This window comes from Nilaparvata lugens, chromosome 7, assembly GCF_014356525.2.
Source record: "Nilaparvata lugens isolate BPH chromosome 7, ASM1435652v1, whole genome shotgun sequence".
NCBI lineage: Eukaryota > Metazoa > Arthropoda > Insecta > Hemiptera > Delphacidae > Nilaparvata > Nilaparvata lugens.
The window spans coordinates 11037055-11059432 of NC_052510.1; the positions used below are offsets into that span (position 1 = coordinate 11037055).

A 22378-nucleotide genomic window follows, 5' to 3' on the forward strand; every position below is an offset into this window, starting at 1 on the left:
AAGTTTCTGCTTGTGTGTGAATAAAAGTGATAAATCTCGAAAAAGCCTTCTTTTCGAAAAAAACCTTCTCTGATTGATTCTCGTAAAATTTATCACGATTCAAATTTAACCGGCCTTTGTGCAACGCCTCGGCTGATAATTGCTAGACTCATAAATACCAGTTCACAATTATTCCATTCACAGGGAATCATATACTGTGATTATTTTGTTCAATCTACGACAGAGATTTAAGGTGGTTACTGTGAATCGGTCTTACGCATGTACGATATTTTTTTTAACGTCGTCTCTTGGTTGCCAGAACAGACTACAGGTAAAAGTAGTGAATGGAATGGGGCGTTTAAATATTGACTGTATTGAATTGGATTCTATTTAATTTATTGAGTTTATTTCACATTATTCTTGATTCATAAGCAGTATATAAGTAATATAAATATCACACAAACTCAGATCTGATATTATAATTAGTGTCTAATTATATTTTTATTCAACTATACAGACTTCCACAGACGTTCATTAGATTAAATTCAACTGAGATAGATATACTGAGAAATTTCGCAAGCATAATATGTGTGTATTGAAGTTGACATTACTAGAAAATTATCGTTAGCATTAGAGAATTAGAATTACCTTTATAAAATGTGATTTCTCGAAAAATATCCACTCAATTATTTTCATTATCACACACATAATATTATGTACACGGGTTTCTGTACATGTGATTTCAACTGTGTTAGAGCGTGAGAAATTATTCGTAACAGACAACGAGTGCAGTGAGACAATTTATTGAAACTTAGTGTATAATGAAACATGAAGTTCATGAAGGATCTTCAAACGATTGTACAAGTTCCACAAGATATTTTTTTTGAACAAATAGGAATATTTCATTATTATTCCAATAATATTACATTATACATATTCTTTTCTGAATATTGTACCTAGTTTGTTTGAACCAATGAGTAAATAAATTAGTTTAAATCAACAATTCAAATCCATCACCAACTTGACAAGTAGAAATTTAGTTGTCAATATTTTAATCCGTTGAAACTATTTTAGTGAAGATTATAGTTATTGACTAATGTCACTAGGAAGAAGTTTCTGATTCCCAGGATGTTCACCGAATTATTCAACATTAAATATTGATTATTAATCAGGATTTTTGCTTACCTCATCTCCATTAGATTGGTCAGTGGACTTCTCCGGGTAGACACCAGCTCTTAGGAACGATGCTTTCCATGTGTCAACCTCATCCTGTGTTTCACAGCTCAATTCCAACTGTTTGTAGTCCTGAAATAACAAAATCATAGGCCTATATTAGTAGCAGTACATAAACACTAGCACAGAAGTTGATAATGTCAAGAAATATATAGGATGATATATGGATATCAAAACGCAAATTCATCAATAAGCAAGAGGATAAATTTAGAATGACAACGATAGATTGTGAAAAAATGGCAAAAATGTGATACATTGAATTGCTCTGCAAGAAACACTTAATTGATAGCCTAACAAAAATTATGAATTATGAGCTCAAAAGAATTGTAAGTTGCATACAAAATCCTGCACTCCTATAAAAGAGAAAGATAATACAACACTAGCAGTATCGAATACATAAAACCAGCGTAACAGTTCAATAAAAATTGTATTGTAAATACAATTTATATGGTGCAGTTTATTCATCTTTGATTTGAAAGACTGGTATAATAACCTGGTGATTTTTGAAGAGTACCAACCTTGTAAACGTTGCGTCCTTCCGGATTGAAAAGGGCGAATGTGTGGCGTCTCGACATGAACCCCTGTTCCACATCTCGTAGTTTCAGACCGTCCAGCGGCAGCATGTATTTCTTTTCTCTCTCCTAAAACCAACAAAAACCATTTGAAAAAGAGAAAGCTAGCTACTTGTACCAGCCTTGGAATGGGTACTCAAAATTTCAGTACTCTTTAAGCTGAATTCCCATATATCAGTTCAGTGTTCGAGTCCGGTTCAGTGAAAATATTCTTCCCATGAGTTTTAATGAGACTATTTCTACAGCCCGACCGAGCTACTATGAATAGTCCCATTGGAACACATGGGGAGAATATTTGCACTGAACCGACGCAGATTCTGATAGTGATATGTTTGAACCCAGTTTCAAGCTCTTTATATGCTAGCAATTTGCATTGTTTCAAAACAGTTCACTCTCATAATTATTTGAATTGATATGTTAGAATATACGTCAAGATGCTCTCTATTCATAAGATGGTATTAAAATCAACGTATTACGAAATGGTTATTCCATTCTTTTCTCTACTGTGAAATAACAATTTTATTGAAATCAATCAATTTCAATTTCCAATTCTCGGAAGTATCTTTTGTCCCGTTTCACCAAGCTTGGTCGAGACTTTTGAACATGATCAAATCATGTAACGAGGCTTGTTGAAACCGGACATTAGATTACCATATTCGGCAGATTATTGTATGACAACTAACAATAATTATTGTATAAATGAAGTAACATTACTCAGGGTCAAAAAATGGTGGAACGGCGAAGCTAAATTGTATCAGAGAAGGTAGCTGAGAATGTTTAAATAAAGCATGTATCTAAAGTATAAATGTGTCCGCTTCCTTCTATCTTCCTCTTCGTCACTCCAATATGACGTTTGAATACATGCATTATTTTCAAAACACTAGCTTCACAGCTCCACTTTGGGAGTGTCTTGATTAGACCAGGTTTCGATTATACCAGGTCCTATTTTACAATGAAGCTGAAAATTTGGTACAATCGAACTACTGGGTTAATCGAGATGGAATGCTTCGATTAACCCAGTAGTTCGATTGTACCAGGTGGTATAAACTAAACCTGGTCTAATCGAGACACAGGACCTGGTCTAATCGAGACAGGACCTGGTCTAATCGAGACACATGACCTGGTCTAATCGAGACACAGGACTGGTCTAATCGAGACACATGACCTGGTCTAATCGAGACACAGGACCTGGTCTAATCGAGACACATGACCTGGTATAATCGAGACACAGGACCTGGTCTAATCGAGACACATGACCTGGTCTAATCGAGACACAGGACCTGGTCTAATCGAGACACATGACCTGGTATAATCGAGACACAGGACCTGGTCTAATCGAGACACATGACCTGGTCTAATCGAGACACAGGACCTGGTCTAATCGAGACACATGACCTGATCTAATCGAGACACAGGACCTGGTCTAATCGAGACACAGGACCTGGTCTAATCGAGACACATGACCTGGTCTAATCGAGACACAGGACCTGGTCTAATCGAGACACATGACCTGGTCTAATCGAGACACAGGACCTGGTCTAATCGAGACACAGGACCTGGTCTAATCGAGACACAGGACCTGGTCTAATCGAGACATGGGCATGTCTCGATTGTGTAAGCCAGTACAAAGAAAACTATCCATCTTGGAGAAAAAAGTCTCAGATACAAAATGAAGATTAGAACTTTATCTGCAACTTCGCTCTTAAAACTTTCCTAACCTTGAAATTATAATCTTTCTCGATTAGGATTTGTATTGGTGTCTCATCTCAGAATGTGTTTAAAGAATCGTCTGATAAAGTTCCTTATAAAATCTGAATAAAAGCACTAAATACATGTTTTTTTGGATTGTTCGAATCACAAAATATCATTTATTAAGTGAGCTGATTTTCAAAAATGTTCATGAATATTCAGATTTAGAAAATGTATAGATATACGCTTCAGCCGGGCGGGCTCTATTTTTATGGTAGCGTAGCTACGGACTGTACTTTATATATATATATATATATATAACTCGTGCTTCTGCCATTACAGTATATATGACACCTGGTACAATCGAACTACTGGGCTAATCGAAGCATTCTGTCTCGATTAACCCAGTAGTTCGATTATACCAGGTCCTGGTCTAATCGGGAAAGTCCGACCTGGGGTAATCGAAATACACCCCTCCACTTTGTTTTGACCCAAACTGCTTACCTCCTCGTCCTTGAACCAGGATATGCTCTCAGAGGTGAGCACAAACCAGTAGTCACGTGATCCGCCCTTCATGATGCCGAGGTTGTGGATGCACATCCAGCCCTTGCGGATCACCTGGTTGCCAAGCTTTCTCCCCGCCTTGTTGGAGTTCTCGGTCGACTGCTGCGCACTGTCCATACAACACACACAAACACACACACATGCCACCATCAGTATACTAGTATTGCCGTAGCCTACCACCACCAATCAACGCAACGCAAAGCCCCACATTCCAAGTTGCTAGCAATCAGAATAGACATTTTTCGCAAACAATAACGGAATTCAGTGTTAGCCTTAGGTATCATAAGACCTGGCTATTCAAGTCGGATTGAATAGATATAAAACATAGATATATCTCTGGCAGAATCATTCAAGTGTTGAAACTACTTTCTAAAACAGAAAATAATAGAATAAGGCCCGGTTGCACAACAGCCGGTTAAATTTCAACCGTGATAAATTTCACGAGAACCAATCAGAGAAGGCGTTTTTCGAAAAACGGCTTCTCTGAATGGTTCTCGTGGAATTAATGACGGTTAAAATTTAACAGACTGTTGTGCAACCGGCACTAAATGTTTTTGTAATAGAAATGTTTGCAATGTATTGTCATTCATCCCCTTATCATTACCTGAGCTTAAAATACTTGTGGAGAGTTGCCTTTGTAAATGAATAAATAAGTATTAAAAATAAAATTTGATTTGACTATATTTAGTTTTCACGTTTAAAGCTGGATTCCGACACAACATTAAACAGTGAAAAAATGATTCCCATAAGTTCTAATAGGACTATTCTCATTCAGTCCGGCCGAAGGAGTCTGCACACTACCTCCGTAAACAAAGCCGTAGTGCATTCGTGTGACGTCAGCACAGGTAGGGCTCCTACAACAATAAAAATTCGTTGATTTCAGCTGATCATTATCAGCTAGTGTTTTTATTGGTGTAGGAGCCCTACCTGTGCTGACGTCACACGAATGCACTACGGCTTTGTTTACGGATGTAGTCTGCGTCAATGAAAAATGATTCCCATAAGTTCTATTGGAACTATTGATATTTATTCCCATTCAGTCCACTCAGGCCGAGTGAGTATAAATAAGTATAGTATGAATAATCTCATTATGGGAATTATATTTTCACTGTTCACTGTCAGTAGTGTGTGAATCCAGCTAAAGAGAATATTTTAGAATTCGTTTTAATATACAAGCTACTAGCGATCGTAAAGGAATGCTTTATGGGTATTGAACTGTCAATTTGTATTACTATCGACAGTCATTCGATAAGTACATAGTCTAGTATCTATCAACTTGAGACAGTAGGTCTGCGGTCTCGTCTCAACTAAAGTATTGTCTTGTCTTTGTCTGTAATGTATAAGTCAATAAACTTACATGAAGCTTATCTCTTTTCTGTATAGGGCTACTTGTAATTGTAATATAAATATAAAGAAAAATAAAAATCTCAGTACCCTATTTGAAATATTTCATCACAACATGTTTCGGACATTTATGCCCGAAAATATTTCAAAAAGGGTACTGAGATTTTTATTTTTCTTTATATTTATATTAAAGAAAATATATTTATATAAATATAATTATATATTGGTAATATAAATATAAAAAAAATAAAAATAAATCTCAGCACCCTTTTTGAAATATTTTATCACATGTTTCGGACATTTATGCTATTTTCAAGTGATCACTTTTATCACAACATGTACGAAACATGTTGTGATAAAATATTTCAAAAAGGGTACTGAGATTTTTATTTTTCTTTATATTTATATTTACATGAAGCTATTTATCAGTGTTCTTTATTTCATCGTAAGTTTATAACATTTGAGTATTTCATGATTTATTTATTCTGTTTAGTACCTTCAACATTTTCTCGAAATACGTTATTTGAAAAGTTTATAGGAAGTTTGCTAGATCATTTGAAATATGAGTTATATTCAAATTGATTTTTGTGCAATTTTATTTCCGACAGATTAGAATCGCTCAAATTATTTACTTGAATTCAAATATGGAACCGTTCGAGCACTTTACCCTTCATGACTGACCCGGTTTTTGGGAAATTCAAATTGATTAAAGTTTTGGAAATGGTAGGCCTAATGTAAAATTGTAACTGATCAATATTTTCAAAAATGATTGATTGATTTAAGAGACTGTCAAGTAAATCTATATTATGATTTGTATTGTATTGATGAATACATGAATAATTAAAACTGTACCTCTGAACAGTGATGTTTTGATATTGATAGTGATTCAAGTTGACAGAGTCGTTACTGTAAAATTGTATTGGTATTGGGTTTTATCAATCTTATCTTGATTAGTTTATTTTACAATAATGTTTAGAAAGATTCAATAGAATAATTCAATCAATACCATTCAATTTAATTAAGTAAAAGAATGAATATATTTACAGTCAACGAATTGGTTATTAGCAAAGATTTAAAATGTATTTGTTGACTTGGTCAGTTATTACAAGAGATTATCTGTATAATAGATTCACAATTATTCCTGTTACAATATTCGAATTTGAATTTGCTATGATTAAATATTTTAATTAAGTAATTTATAGCTGCGTTTACACCAAAGTTATTAACATTTTGTCAAGATTCTATAATATTTAACATAGCTTATCATACACATGATGAACATAATATGTGTTTGTCAACTTCCGTTCAATCTAATAGAATCTACAAGGATTAAGGATAAGTATTATACATCTACAATGTATAAGGATTAAGTTATTAACATTTTGTTAACAGCTTTGGTGTAAACGCAGCGTAAGACTCATTTTTTGACAGTAGTAATTGAACTTTATGGAGAAGTATATTTTGAGGAATGTATTTTAATGTGAGGATGAAAACTTCCAAACCTCACGCTTTAATACTATTTCCTGATTTCTCTACCGAACAGAAATTTAATGCAATTAAGATTTATTATGAAATTTTATGATTAAATTATACAACAAATCAATTAAAAAATATTGTTAAACCCCATATTTAATCATTATTTATCATCACAGATGTTGATCATGACATGTTCAACATAAATAATGCTCTGAAAAAATTGATCTAGAATATTATTTTAAATTACAAAACAATACATTCAAATTTTTAGAGCAAGAAGTAAGGTTAAAACGTCCAGATCAGGCATTGCAACAGAAACAAATATTGAAAAATGATAATAGCAACACACGCACATTCAAAATGTTTTTACACAATTTGGAAACACATTCAAAATTGAATGAAGTTCACATAATTTGAAATTGACAAGACATGCGGCATACACAGAACTTAGAATATTCGAGCAAGCAATCCATCATATCAATCCTAGTCTGAAATTGCCTCAAACAGCAATAATTACTGCAATCTATTTTATATTTCCAATTGGAAGATTTCATTTATCGATTATTATTTTGTAAAGTTTATTACTTGATTGGTAGAACATTAAAACCATATCAATTTAAAGCAAAGAGAACATTTTAAAGTATTAAAGATAGGATAATTTGTAAAATGTCTCGATCATTATTTTGGAATTTGATATCGCAAACCATATTGGCAAATCTTCTTCAAATAACAATGTCCTGCATTTATTGTAATAAAAGTGACAAAGTCACAGCCCCAACTGAGCTTTAATAGGATATTTTCATTTAAATATTGTCGTTATAAAATCAAGAGATATAGTTTGTTCAGACAATGAAAATAGCAATTATGAAAGTGAGGTCATGTTGGATTGACCTCAATGGAAGAGAATGGATCAAGAAAAGTGACAAGCAAATAAAATACTGAAAACATAGCACCAATATTTACAAAAATATAACAGTGAAGTAAAATCGTCATATATGATTTGTCATATAATGAATTTTTGAAAACAAAACACAGACGATAGTACACCAATTAAAATAAACACAAAAATTATTTCATAGCATCTCTTAAGCGCATGAAATGCATCTTCAAAAAATATATATTTTCATAACTACATAGAATATGCCAAAGCAAATAATGCTAGAGTACATAGATTATTCCAATTACATTCACAAAATGAAATTAAATCTACATCTAAAACTAATTGACTAATAGTTACAGCAGAAGAATTTATATGTACGTATACTGCGGCTGTACTGTACTAGTGTCTTCTGGGTAAGGACCTTAGCAATACACTGTAATTGCAAAACTAAAGTGACTATTTTCAACTCAAATATAGCATTTGGTTTCATTGTGGTTGATAATAATATTGAATATTGTAGAGACAGCTGTGAGAAGATAAGTACTACCTTTGACCTATTAAATTAAAAATCCACCGTGAGTCAAGTGACAGCTAATCAGAATTTATAACAATATATTTATTTTTAAAATAAACTTTCAATACACACGTTTCATAGAGAATCAACAATTCCACGAATTTATATGATTCTGTCTATTCATGAGCAATTAATAATTTCGATCAACTGATTTTGAATTCTATATAATTCCATTTTAGAACAAAGTTATGGTAAGGATTAATTTTTATCGCATTTCAAATCAAATTATGCAGTGCATGTCCATGGACGAAATAAATAGTTTCCCCAATAAGAATAATATCGGTACGATTGGGAACTTCATACAACCCACAGAAGTCACAAGAAGGATATGATGCTGTTGAAGGTGAAATTTTGGATACTTCTCGATATCTCGATGATTATATTTTCTTGACCATTCCTTGTCGATTCATTTTATTATAATAATATTCAATTTCAATAAGTTCTTTATTCCTCATAAAAACAAAACACTATTGTAGTATAACAACATATGTTATGAATTTGTTATTACTGTTACTAATAGTACTACTGCCGAGAGCTTACAACCTAGACAACAGACTACTGGACAAGAAAACCAAAATACATATCCAAGAAGAAGTTTTAGAAATAGAAGACCTCCTAATTATTTGAATGACTACATTCATTAACTCTTTGGGGGGAAGAATGTAGTATAACAACATATGTTTTGAATTTGTTATTACTGTTACTAAGTCTCCAAACAAACTCATTCCAATTCGAAACCTGTATAGTTCAAGTTATTAAAAACCTTTCTTAAGGTATTAAATACTTATGTCGTGTTTACTCTCATTCCTATTACAACTATGATTCACAATCTGCTGTCAGTTCTACATACTCATACATAGAATGTATGCAGTTCTACATACTCTACAAGAACTCTTACATAAGAATAATATTTTTGTAAAACTCAAACAAAATAGTTGAAATTAAATCAAATAGGAAGTGATCCTCAAAAAATCTTAATCCTAGTTTTGATCATGATTGAGATTCATAACTCATCAGGATTGAATTCACCAGGGAAGAGTCGTAAACCGACAATGCTTTGATTCAGGAATGATCTTCACATGGACCTGAGGTCTGTGTGTGAAGACTAGTTCTTCAGATTACCAATACGTTTGGAAGATTCCAAGGAATGATTCAGATGTTTGTAAGTCAAACATTCACGTGAATAAGGCTAGCTTCACACGCTTTCGGTTTCATTCGGTTCGGTAAGTTTTCGGTTCGGTTCGGTTCGTTACCGAAAACGAATGAGGCTTTCATACATGTCAGGTTTTAATTCGTACGGTTCCAATTAGGTATTTTCTTCTCAAACACAGCTGTGTTTAGATTTTCACAGTTCATGCTCGAATATTTAAATATAACAGCTTGTGTTAAATTGTGATATGTTATTTCTTGGAAACAAAATTTTAAAGTTAATTAAAAATTTTGAATTATTTGAATAGTTTCTTTTTGATTTTGTTAATTTTGGATGTTCAGAGAGATGATTTTTTTAAATTGAAAATTTGTTCTTGTTTTGACACTTGGTATATAAACTTCATCTCTTCTCTCCATTGATGAAATCATATTCGTGGAAAAATAAAAAATAATAATAAAAGAATAAAAATTCTCCCTGATTTTAATTTATATCTTTCATATTTTTTTAGCAAACTATTCATTGAGAAAGAAATGTTCCTGTGAACTAACAGAAATGAATTGACCATAATATGATTTTGACTTGGAAAATTTTGAAACAGATAATCACGATATCAGTTTAAAATAAAAACAAAAAAGGCAAGCGTGTGTAAAAGACTTTGTTTTTTCCCGTTTCCCTAGCAACGAATTCGAATATGATGAAACCTATTCGTGTCGAGTGGGCGTTCGGTGCTATGCGGTTGTTATTCGGTACCGAATTCAAACCGAATCATCGTTTCACACTTATCGGAATTTGCCGAAAACGAAACGAACCGAACCGAACCGAAAGAATGTGAAAGTAGCATCTCGCAAGCAACGAATTGAAACCTGATGGAATTTATTAGAGTTAAGTGGGCGTTCGGTTCTATGCGGTTTCTATTCGGTACCGAATTCAAACCGAATTACCGTTTCACACTTATCGGAATTTGCCGAAAACGAAACGAACCGAATGAATGTGAAACTAGCCTTACTATTGACTTAAAAAAATAATAGATAACACAGTAAATGTGAGGGGTATTGATTAATTGATAATTTTATACTAGATATTAAAAATAGCAACAGTTGCAATAATATGATGATGATTGTGTTTAATAGCACAATGTCATAGCAGGGTATTCTGGTACGCAGACCTGTTGTCTGGATGACGATGACTGTTCTACAAATCTGACTGTCAAACGATGACTGATATATAATTATGATCGTATATCGGTATTGGACACGAAAATCCATCACTCAATTGAATTCAAACCAATTTAGTTCATTTTATTTAACGGAATCAACAAACGAGTATCCAAGATATTGTAAACAATAGTCTCAGGAAATACTAAAATCAAATATTTTCTCGAACATCTACATTTATATCAAATTTCAAATAGTTGAGCCGATACTTAGGCTGACCATCTCATACTAAAAGCTTGAAAAAGCGTGAAAGAATAGAACAAAATTTGAAGAACAACGTTGACAACAATATTAAAACGCGAAAATATCAGCGTAGGCAACAATCTGTGTCAGAAAAACATTGCAAATCGAAAATAGTTTTTCATCGAAGACTTTCCTGGACATCAGAAACTTTCAAACCATTTCCATTTAATGGTAGGATATTTTAGGTTCATACATCAGAGCCACTACGATCAAAATTGAGACATCATGTCTGAGATCTTGTTGGTCAAGAGAGGCATGCAATAGTTACCTAATTTATACAACATTTGGAAGAAATATATTCTTGAAGAAACATTCATATTCTACCTGAGAAACATGGAGAGAATATAATCTATTTATATCACCCATATTCACGCTGCAATCAAAATTAATTTATACAGATGAACCATGTAGTATGTAATGAGTATATTTGCAGTTGATTCCACTGAAAATTCCTGAATAAATTACCATGAGATTCCATTTTGCTATTGATTATTTAAGCCATGAATCGAGAATGATTATAAATTAGCTCCAAAAATGTAAAATATAATGTATTAGTGAACAGTATGGAAATTGAGACGATAAAAAACTTATTAAACGACAAATCGAAGAATAAATTCAGTTAGTATAATATGCTATGGAACACTAGATACATAGAAACTGTCGATGTAGATTTTCTGTTCATCGGGAACTGAGATGTCAGGCCCATCGTTTTGCACTACTAAAATCAATACTATGATATTAACAAGTGGACTTCTTCAATAAGAAAAATTAAAATTCACCAAGTTCACTAAGCTTTGTTTCCAAACTTTCGAGGTTCCATTTCCATTAGTTGAAAAAGGATTTGAAAATAGAACCCTTTTCGTTTGGAAGCTTCGTTTCTGAAAGGATAGGCAATTTTAATTTTTCGCGAGACTGAAGTTGTTAATACCAGAGTGCAAAACTGGTTAGATCACTCTAAAGAAACCCATTCTCATGAGACCAACAGGAGAAGCATTAGACACAACATCAATAAGCACCAGTTTTAGAATAGAATAGCGTCACATTGTTAACTGATAGAAAACTCTTGAAGTTACCTAGAATGTGGAACATAACCATCACCTGTTCCCGAAATCAGATAGTTTTCATACGACACAACCAAACTGAAATAAGAAAAATCATTCAAGTTTTATTTAGGTCCTCATCTTCAGAACTCCTCTCCCAAAAATGATATTCATCAGATGGTTTGTCTCCAGACCTACTATTGTAGCAGTATTTTTAGAGAGTGATCTTGTGGTCGATTTTTTTAAATCAACCAGCCGAGCTGAGTACAGAGATCAACTAGTGGTGCTGGAAGAAGATTAGAGCACACATAAAACTGCTGCGCGTTGTAGTATAGTAGGGTCACCATCTTAAAAACCCACAACACAGAGAAAACGTGTAATATTCTGCTTTTATGGGCTTAGGCCAGCCTTGAATATTCAAAATGAATTCTGAGTTTCATGGTTGAAATTTAAGAAACCCACCAAACATATTTCGCCCCTAATCACATTTGAAAAATTGTAACGATTAGTTGAAAAAGTCGGGGAAAAATTTGCCTATATTCTAGAGCTGGAGTCAGAAAATTGGCTTTCCGAAACAGGGCGAAGTCGCAGTCCACGTTTATTTTAATTGAATTTTGAAAAACTAGAAAATTGAACACGAAATTAAAGAGAGAAAATAGTGTAAAGTTTCAGCTATTTCGCAGTCCACGTTTAAATTCAATTTTGAAAAACTAGAAAATTGAACACAAAATCAAATAGAGAGAAAATAGCATAAATTTACAGCTATTTTGCATTATTTAAGAATGTTTCATTTCGTCAAGGAAAAACGTTTCCAATTATAGAAATGAAAAAATAAAGATTATCATAAAAACTGCGACTACGCCCTCTTCGGAAAGCCAATTTTCTGACTCCATCTGTTCAAAGTCTAAAATGTTGCTAAATCCCGAGCTCGGAAACCGGCTCTAAATCATTTCGCTTCCACAACCTACAATGTTATCGATTTGTTAGTAGGCTAGTTTAGAATGATACCACAATTTTCTATCCTAAATCCGAATTTAATCAATATTTATTTAAAAATATATTCCTTTATTGTAAATTTCAGTGAGGGTTGTGAATTATCAATTCAAATTTTGTCCATAGTCATTTGATATTATCACTATATTGTAGATTGCAGTGAGGGTAGTGAGGTGCTAAGGCATTGCTAAGGCAGACTGGGTGATTTAATGATATTCACACACTGCTATCTTCGATCTGGTGCAACACAGTGAGGTTCAGTTGTGAGTGAAATAAATGGTTGATAGGATAGAATGAACAAGCATTGGTAGGATATTTCTCTAGAAGAAAGGTGATCCCGTAAGTTGCTACTAGAAAAGACACATAGGTATGCCTAAAGATTTGCCTGTAGATCATCCATCACAGTCATCATGGAAATTATATTTTTTTATGAAGTGGGTAAATAAAATGTATGATTAATTGTATAGAAATATTCATTTGACACTATATTGTACAAGGGTTTCTAAATTGGCAGCTAATATAAAACAATATCGACGTTAATTCGGTCTGTAATCCCACTTATAACCGGCATTTCATTAAAAGCATAGCAATGTATGTGTTTATATTTCTCTCTATGTCTTTATATTTGAATAAAGTTTGACAATAGAAAATTATTCTAAAAATATGAGAGAACATTGAAAGTTACAAACTGTAGAATTGAGCAAATACTCTTAACTGTGCAACAATTTATCATACCTTCCAGAGATTAACTTCCGCTTTCGCATAAAGTGAATTCAACTGAAAGTTCAAAAGAACTTCTGAAATTGTACTGTTCATCAAATATATAAATATCATAAATGATATTTGATTGTGTCAAAGGAACATAAATTAATGTTACTATGGATGGAAACAATTTTAAGAATATTATGATTATTAAATATTATTATATTGTAGAGCACTGGTGGTTATTTCTTATAGTATAATCCAATAATTTGGGGAATCTTCGAATAGAAAATCAATTGAATTTATTGACAATAACAGAATTGTGATCTGTAGTGAACCTAGTACTTAAAAGGATGAGTGTTTTAAGAAATTATGAGAAGCTCATTTATCCAAATTTACATTTCCAGAAAAAGTTGTCTAGTTTTTCTATTTCAACGATAAAGAGAAGTAACCAAAATTTCAACTGCATGTAGAGCATAAACTTCTTGTGTTTTCAATATTTTTGTTTTAAAACTCACGTAAAGCTGAGTAAAGAGAATGAATTTATTGTTGTAGAACGTTTTTATAACGGACAATAATCTATCATTCACATTCCAGACAAACTCTGTTGAGAAGAAACATTCAATAATAAAATTGCAAATAACGGTACACCACATCGATATAACATGGAATAGTAGGCAACAAAAATGTAATCAAACAAACTAATGGTATGAAAACATAAACAAAATTACGGTAACTTCAATCCAAATCACACCTCATCACAGAGCAGTAGATTACTGGAGATCTAAAGTGCATCGAAAAAGGATGTACGTGGCGATACTTGGTTTATATCGTTGAGTTTTTCAAAACAAGGGAAGTACATCTCCACATTCGGCTAATATGAACTAACATACGAGAGTTATTCAAACATAGTTCAATCTCAAACCGTTCAAAAGAAAGCAGAATAATCGCCTGGCTTTCCTGGGAACACTTCTTGGAACAGAAGCACACTAGTTTTCCAACGTCAAATGCAATAAGTAACTAGACTGAATTATATAAAAATCAAAAACAAACAATGGTTGACTAGAAAAAAAATAAAGAATGACAATGCGTAACGAAATCAATCTTCGGAAGGAAATAGAAGAAATTTTTAAATTTCAGGTTTAGAAGCTTGTTGTTTCATACACAAGTTTATTCTGGTAATTCATGTTATTCTGTCGATATTTTATCCTAGCTTTCCCAACAAATCACAAAATAATATTTACATAGAGATGGAGTAGGCTATATATTTACTTCAGATTCTCCAAAAATTATACTTGAATTCGGTTTAATTATAGCTTCTAAGGAGCTGGAAGACTGCTGCTATCAGGTTTCCTATTCATTCCACTCTAATCAAAACAAAAACTATTACGGTGAGGTTCCAAGTAGAAGGTTTCAATTAATATATCTTAGGCTCAACTCACACTTACGCGACTCAGGTCGAGAAAAGACTCGACTCTAGTCGAGAACATGTGTTTTCAAATGGTGACGTCGCGGAGGACTAGAATCGACTGGTCTGAGTGTCCCCATTTGGAAACATATGCTCTCGACTAGAGTCGAGTCTCTTCTCGACCTGAATCGCGTAAGTGTGAGTTGAGCCTTATCAATACTCTTGAGATAATGGATCACGTGACCGGGCCACTCTAATTATCATTGTTAGATGTTTTTTATATTGTTTTATGTTTTTTTTTCAAATATTATCTTATCAGTTACATTATAGAGAATAGTCGTTCGTGGGTTGTTTCTAAAAGAGGTCGAATTAAAAGAAAAAACAGTCTCATTTATTCATTTATCACATTGTGTACAAAAACTTAACATGAGGAAAGACACAACAGGCTCATGTCCAAAACTGTTCCATTTCCAATTTATACTATACTGTCCAAATCAAAATATTGGTTATGTCACTTTCACTTTTCAAAATACAATTTATGCTCTTCAATGCTCAGATAAACGAGCAAATTTTGAATGAAATAGATACTATCAGAGTCTAAAACAAAAAATCTTTAACAGTAACTGAGTAATTATTTAAAAAGTCTAAATTTTGAATGAAACTAAAAATTTATGAGCTAAAACTTCATACTTCTCAATAAGTATTAGCTTGTTAAAAGCGGTTAGTATAAGCTTGGTGTTTCATCATATAACATTTTTAATAAAAGGGTGTTAAAAGTTTTTATATTGTTTTTATTTAACATAAACAATGTAAATAGGGGCTGGAATGAAGTGCATCTGTATTTCGTAGTTGGAAATGTCTCAAAAATAAAATAAAATGAATTATTTGGATGTACAGTAAGGTAATGATTGTTGAATGGAATCCGAACTCCAACTCTCGTTTTTGTAATGTTTCTGTTACAGTCACGTGTTCGCAGGAAAGCCTTGGCTAAAGCATAAGCCGGTACAAGTAGAACGGCAGTACGTAAAAATAGAGTAATAGCAAAGCTGAAAACCAAGTCAAGTGATAAAACGTGAGAGTAGAAGATGATGAAGAAGAAGTAGAAGATATTTGCGAGTAGGAAATTATAGGGCCTTACGACTTTTTCGAATCCTCTCTTCCATAGACATGCCCTGCATCCGACCTGTTCACAGAAACAGTCCACAATTGGAACCCCGTCACAGAGAAAGAAAGAAAGAGAAAGAGAAACGAGGCCCCTAGAGCTTCACTTTCAACATCAAGCTTATTTCACAAGCATTCTTCTGATACATTAGCAAGTGCGACAATTAGCACAGCTGTATTGTTATCATCAAACGTTATCATTAAACAGAAGCCATCAAACAAAATCAAATTGTGTTACAGATATATCTATGTATAGTGTAGTATCAGATAGAAGCAGTGTGTGTAATAGGAGATATATATAGTGAGTGTTCATTGCTTTCCTATCATAGTTGATGATATTCAATTAGAGAGCAGTATTAGAGCGAAGTAAGGTTGGTAGTATTAATAAAGAAGCCTTATCAGCTACAGAACCAGAGTGGCAGTGTAGGATGCTTGGGTTGGTACTCACTTCGCAAACCCGATAAAGTCCTCGTGGTTGGTGTTCATGTAGGCGAGTTCGCAATCGACTAGAAGTACAAGATGGTCTTTGCAGAGTTGCTCGCGATTGCGCACATAAGACGTGATTATTCGCTCGGTCTCCTCTCGTAGGCGTGGGTAACGTGACATCTACAACAGCAAACCAACCATTTATTCTAATTATCACGCTACAAAATATCGAAATTTGGGAAACGGAGAATTTTGGGCTGAGCCTGTTGACCCTTTCCATATAATTCTTACGGTTTGTACGAGGGTCATTTTTTAACCTCCGAACGCCCCCTGTGGGTTGGGGGAGCTTTGAGTCGATCATCGTACTCAAGAATGTGTTGAAAACCAGAATTCACCCACAGCATCCATGCTTGTCGTAGAAGGCGACTAAAATGGACCTCAAGGCAACTCCAGAAGTTGCCTTGCCTTCAAACCCACGGGATCTGCCCCATCAGGGCAGTTTCGGAGGGGCAAAAATAAAAACCCAAGAGACCAGAGATGGGTGAAACTCCAGGCACAAATTTGGGTCAAGAGGCTGAGTCGAGGGTGGCCGGGCGCCCCAGAGGCAGTTTAGCGTCCCCTCTCTCAGCGGAAGGACCTACAAAAAGGCCAGGAGTGGAACTCACGTAGGTCACGAGTTTGTGGGTGGAGAGGCAAAAACTCACCACTGCTCAAAGAAGGGCGGCCATTTAGGCAAAACTTCTTGGGAGAGGTGAGGCTTTTGACCCTGCGAAGTTTCGGAGGGGTAAAAAGAAAAAACCCAAGAGACCAGTGATGGGTGAAAAACCAGGCACAAATGTGGGTCAAAAGTCTGAGTCAAGGGTGGCCGGGCGCCCTAGAGGCAACTTGGCCGCCCCTTCCTCAGCGGAAGGACCTACAAAGAAGGCCAGGAGTGGAACTCACGTAGGTCACGAGAACTAATCAGTCTGAAGAGATTGCCAAGCATCTCTTCTTCGTTTCTTTTTTCTTTTTTATATTTTTTCTATTTTCGACTGAATCTCAAGCCACTAATTATAGCCGACTGATTACTCGTTGCCATCGCTCAAACTACTTAGTTTTGCTGGTAACGCCAATGATAATATTATAATCGATGTTTAAATGGAAAATATTTTAATTTTAAGTTTTTGTAATGTATTGTATATGAAAATTTTTATATTTTCCACTTTTGTAAAGTTTGTTTAATGATTTTGGCAATAAATATTTCTTTCTTTTCTTTCTTTAAGCATATCACACTGGATTGCGACAAGAATTGCAACCAGGTGATGAATGGTATAGTATAAGAAAATAGTATAGTATAGTATAGTATAGTATAGTATAGTATAGTATAGTATAGTATAGTATAGTATAGTATAGTATAGTATAGTATAGTATAGTATAGTATAGTTAGTATAGGAAAAAGCTCCTGGTTCTTGTAAAGGACATAGGTATTGGTTTGTCTAACTAGCTTACTACTTGAGAGCACAATAAGCTTCGGTTGACGTGTGGGGTTCTTTGAACCTTTGGATCCTTGAATCCGTCCCTTCAAAAACAATAAACCTCCGAACACATCATAAGACTCATACAAGCGGTGGGGGGTGATTTTCACAGAACTGAACAGCGTGTCTTTCCCAGCAAAGGTCCTGTGATTGATGCGGCCAGACCGTCATTTGTTGTCGAGTTATAGACCCAAAAACATGGCAGCAATCAATTGAATCTAATAGTTGCGTTGAGTTAATCGATTTTTGCAAGCAAAAGTTCAATAGCAAAAAGGCAATAGTTCGGCATAAATCTACCAAAGAATGATTCAAGTTTATACAGAAAACTCTATAGTTTAAGATGATGTGCTTGAATGGTGTCGGAAAAACTAGAAATGACTTCTGTAATCGTTGTGATTCATGGCAATTCGGCCTCACAGTGCTGGTGCAATCAAATAAATAAAATGGGATATTTTCAATTTCCCGCCATACAAATCTGACTTGATAATTAGTAACTTATTAATTTTCCCCAAACTCAATACATCACTTTGAGAGCTGAGCTTCCAAACTGACGAGGAGCTACAAAACAATGCCATAGCCATGTAATGGTGTGAAGAAAAAACTATAGTGGCAAAACTTATTTGGCGGCAACAGTTTATGAATAGGGTTTTGGTAGGCAGGTCCACTGGTATGACAAATGCCTCAATTTCAACGACAATTATGTTGAAGATTAACCATAAGTGTAAGTAACTTTTAGTGAAAAATGACCCTTTTATGTACATTCATCTCTTTTGGTTGATCGGAGGTTGAAAAAATGACCCTCGCATATCATTCAATGTAAAATAAATAAATAAATAAAAATATATGTCCATTGAAAAATATGAAAATTATTTTATTAAAATTAGAATCCTATAATTATTCACAGAGGACGATTATAAAGAAGTAAACACAACATATGATAAAATTTTAGTTCACGGTCATAAACAAAAATGAAAATTAAGTTTCGTCACATAAAGTGAGAAAAATGTATTATTTTTCTGAAGTTTAAAATAAGCTCTTTAACCTTAGCTATATCCCAGCTACGTAAGCTTACACCAGCTGATACCTCAGCTATATACTACATCTATCGTACCTTTTCAGTGCAGAAACGAACAACATTGGACAATTCAGTGACGACAAGATCAACACACTTGAGACAGGGTTCCTTTAAGCGGGCGATCTGCTTCTTGACAATTGCCTCAAACGCCATGTCTGGTGTGAACAGACCCACTCGAATACCTGCAGAATGAAATCAGAAAGTGATTATTAATTAATGAAACCAACCATAACTACAAAATGTTCAACATCATCACTTTTTGGAAGTGAATGTATGTATATTGATGCCAGGAAAATTATCAGTAAACTAGTAATGCCCACGTAATGCCCAATATTAAAACATGTAAAGCATGATAAAAACATTATATGAATGCATAAGATTTATAAATGGATTAGAAATGACCTGGATGGCTCAGGCATTCGATTGGAAAGAAACGTTTGGAGAAAATTACGGATTATCTAATCCAAAAGTAACCACATGACAAGAATCATATCTTCAATAGCTGTTTAGCTTCATTCACACTTGCTATTGAAGATATGATTCTTGTCATGTAGTTACTTTTGGATTAGATAATCCGTCATTTTCACCAAACGTTTCTTTCCAATGGCATGCCTGAGCCATTTCTAATTCATTTATAAAACTTGTAGTGAGAATGATGTCAAGAACTAACATCCACTATTATTCTATTTCAATTATTCATACATCAAATAGAGTATAAAAATGTATCATCAACTTTTATCATTTCCCATCACTATATATATGGTGAAGAGAATATACATTCCATTGAAGTTGGAAACCTTCCCTAATAATTCTAATGTTATGAAATACCTTTAGTTCTGTGAAATACATAGGTTCCAATTAGAAGTCAGTATAGCGAGATTTACCTTTAAACTGTCATAATTGGTTGAATGAAAAGTATTGATGCAACATTTATAAGGAAAGCTGACAGTTTGAACTAAATCTCACTCAGTCTCAGCCTATACTCCTAATAGCCATATTATGCAATAGTTATTTGTATATCTAGAGTGAAAAGTACGACTTTTTCTCCCTGAGGGAAAAAGTTTGAAGCCCGAGGCGAAGCCGAGGGCAACAATTTTCCTGAGGGAGAAAAAGTATTTTTCGCTCGTGATGTACACAACATTTTTCCTCCATCTACATTTTTTTATAGAAACTGCAAATTAAATCATTCTAATAACTTACGTATTGGTGACAATGTTTCCTAACAACATAATTATTTAGATTAAAATCTAAAACCTAAAAACCGGTCGTCTGATAGGCACTGCTGATTGCGCTATCTATCGGCCAAGTGTAACAATTATATCAGCTGGGCTACCAAAAATGGCTGACTCCAGATCACGCGGTTCAGACTTGAATTGCAGAATGCAGATCAAAAATATTTGTTGGCTGGTATTTTGAATAGAATAAAATATTTTAAAAATTGTAATCGTCTACTAATATTAAGAATATAATATCATACAAACATATATTTCATGAGTTTGTTGATCAAATTTCTGGTTGTGGTATTGAATTCAGTTGACTCAATGACAGACACCTCTATTACGCTTTCTCATCTGAGCTTAGACCTTCTAACCTATTACCATGTAAGTTTTTAAAATAGAGATGCTTCCCATGTTATTTAAATGGAGTCACTTTTACTCCCTAGGGAGTTTTTCTGTTTTTTACTACCTAGAGCGAAAAAGTGACACTTTAGTATTATGTTTCAGGGAATTAAGTAAGTACTTTAGACAGTAGGTGGAGGAAAAATCTATTCAACGCTAAGGGTCTCTTCACACTTACCTACGCTACGCTAAAATATTTCCTATCTCCCAATGTTAAATCCAAGCTACGAATCTGTCCCGTTCACATCGGCGTAGCGTAGCTTTCAATATTGGGAGATAGGACGGCTACGTCTCTCGAAGACTTATTTAAGCGTAGCGTAGCTCGGTATGAAGAGGCCTCAACGATTACATTATGGTCACATTTATTTTATTAGGATATGTTTCATTTCTGATTTGAACGAAATGCTGATTCAACACAGAATAAATGCGAACATATCGAAAACTGACAAGTAATCGTAGTTTAGCGTTTAACGTAGATGGCCCTAAATAATATAAAGCTAAACTTAAGTTTAGCGTTTAACGTAGATCATCCTAAAGCTAAACTGAAGTCCCAGCCCACGTACCGTGAATATTTCTAATGGCGAAGGCGATCTCCCGTCTGAGTTCCTTTTCGTCGAACTCCATTTTGACCAACTCGAAGGGGAAGCGCTCGTGGAACAGTCGGTTGATCTTGGCGCCACCAGAGAGCTCCAGTGTGTTGATCTGCGCCGACCCTGAGCCTTCGATGGTACGCTCGAAATCCGACTGCAGTTGTTGGATCATCCTTAAAAATGAAATAGGTTTCAATTTATATGTTACACCTACCTAATAATAAACAGCTTGCATGTATGAATTATTTGTTTTTGCCACTGCCTATTCACACGACATATTTAATAAGCAATTGAACATTTTAAAAAATCATTCACTTCATTCTTCTTTGAAATGGTGGGAATTGGAAAGTATCCTGAAATGCACTTTGACTTGTCTGATGTAGTTTTGGTCAACCAGACGTAATGTATATCTATCTAACAATTATCTAATAATTTATTTATGAAATCCAGTTTCTCTATATCTAGTAGGAAGATATAGAACTCAGAGATCACAATTAATCAAACCAAGCTTCTATTTTAATTACTGTAAAATTCTGACTAATAACTGACCATCTGAATAATAGATACAATTTATCGCATTGATGTTGTAAAACTTCTCCTTAATTGAAAAAGCATTGTTTTATTTGTCAACTTCACTTTTATTAATTTAACTACAGGACTTCAGTTACGTGTTGAAACCAACACACCTATGCACACTTTTCAGCTGTAAATTAAAGAAAGTGGAGAAAGTTGAGGTTGAGTGGTAGAGAGGACTTAAAAGTCCTAACTCCGCCTAATAAAGATTTTTTTTCATTTCAGAAGGCAAATGAATAAGAGATCTTTGTTATCAAGTTCAAAGAGCCGAGTTTTTAATTGAAACTTATAACAGGTTCATTAGGAGGAAAAAACCTCTAGTGTGCGGTGTGCGTTCAGATGAAATGTGTTTCCTTGAA

At 34.0% G+C, this 22378-nt stretch overlaps 1 protein-coding gene across 18 annotated transcripts in view; it reads right to left on the reverse strand.

Annotated features, from left to right (window-relative positions):
- The window catches only part of LOC111056499 (dynamin), a 66562-nt gene that overhangs the window by 25267 nt on the left and 18917 nt on the right, over window positions 1-22378 (reverse strand). For 8 of the 18 annotated variants that reach the window (XM_039433675.1, XM_039433672.1, XM_039433673.1 and 5 more), the window contains exons 8-14: window positions 21420-21619; window positions 19274-19419; window positions 16671-16828; window positions 11992-12057; window positions 3978-4146; window positions 1731-1853; window positions 1165-1284 (exon numbers count right to left, since the gene is read on the reverse strand). In XM_039433675.1, coding sequence (XP_039289609.1) covers window positions 1165-1284; window positions 1731-1853; window positions 3978-4146; window positions 11992-12057; window positions 16671-16828; window positions 19274-19419; window positions 21420-21619 — 982 coding nt within the window. Of the gene's footprint in view, window positions 1-1164; window positions 1285-1730; window positions 1854-3977; window positions 4156-11991; window positions 12058-16199; window positions 16245-16670; window positions 16829-19273; window positions 19420-21419; window positions 21620-22378 lie in introns of all 18 variants that reach the window. The other 10 variants (XM_039433686.1, XM_039433681.1, XM_039433680.1 and 7 more) reach the window with 4 other exon arrangements.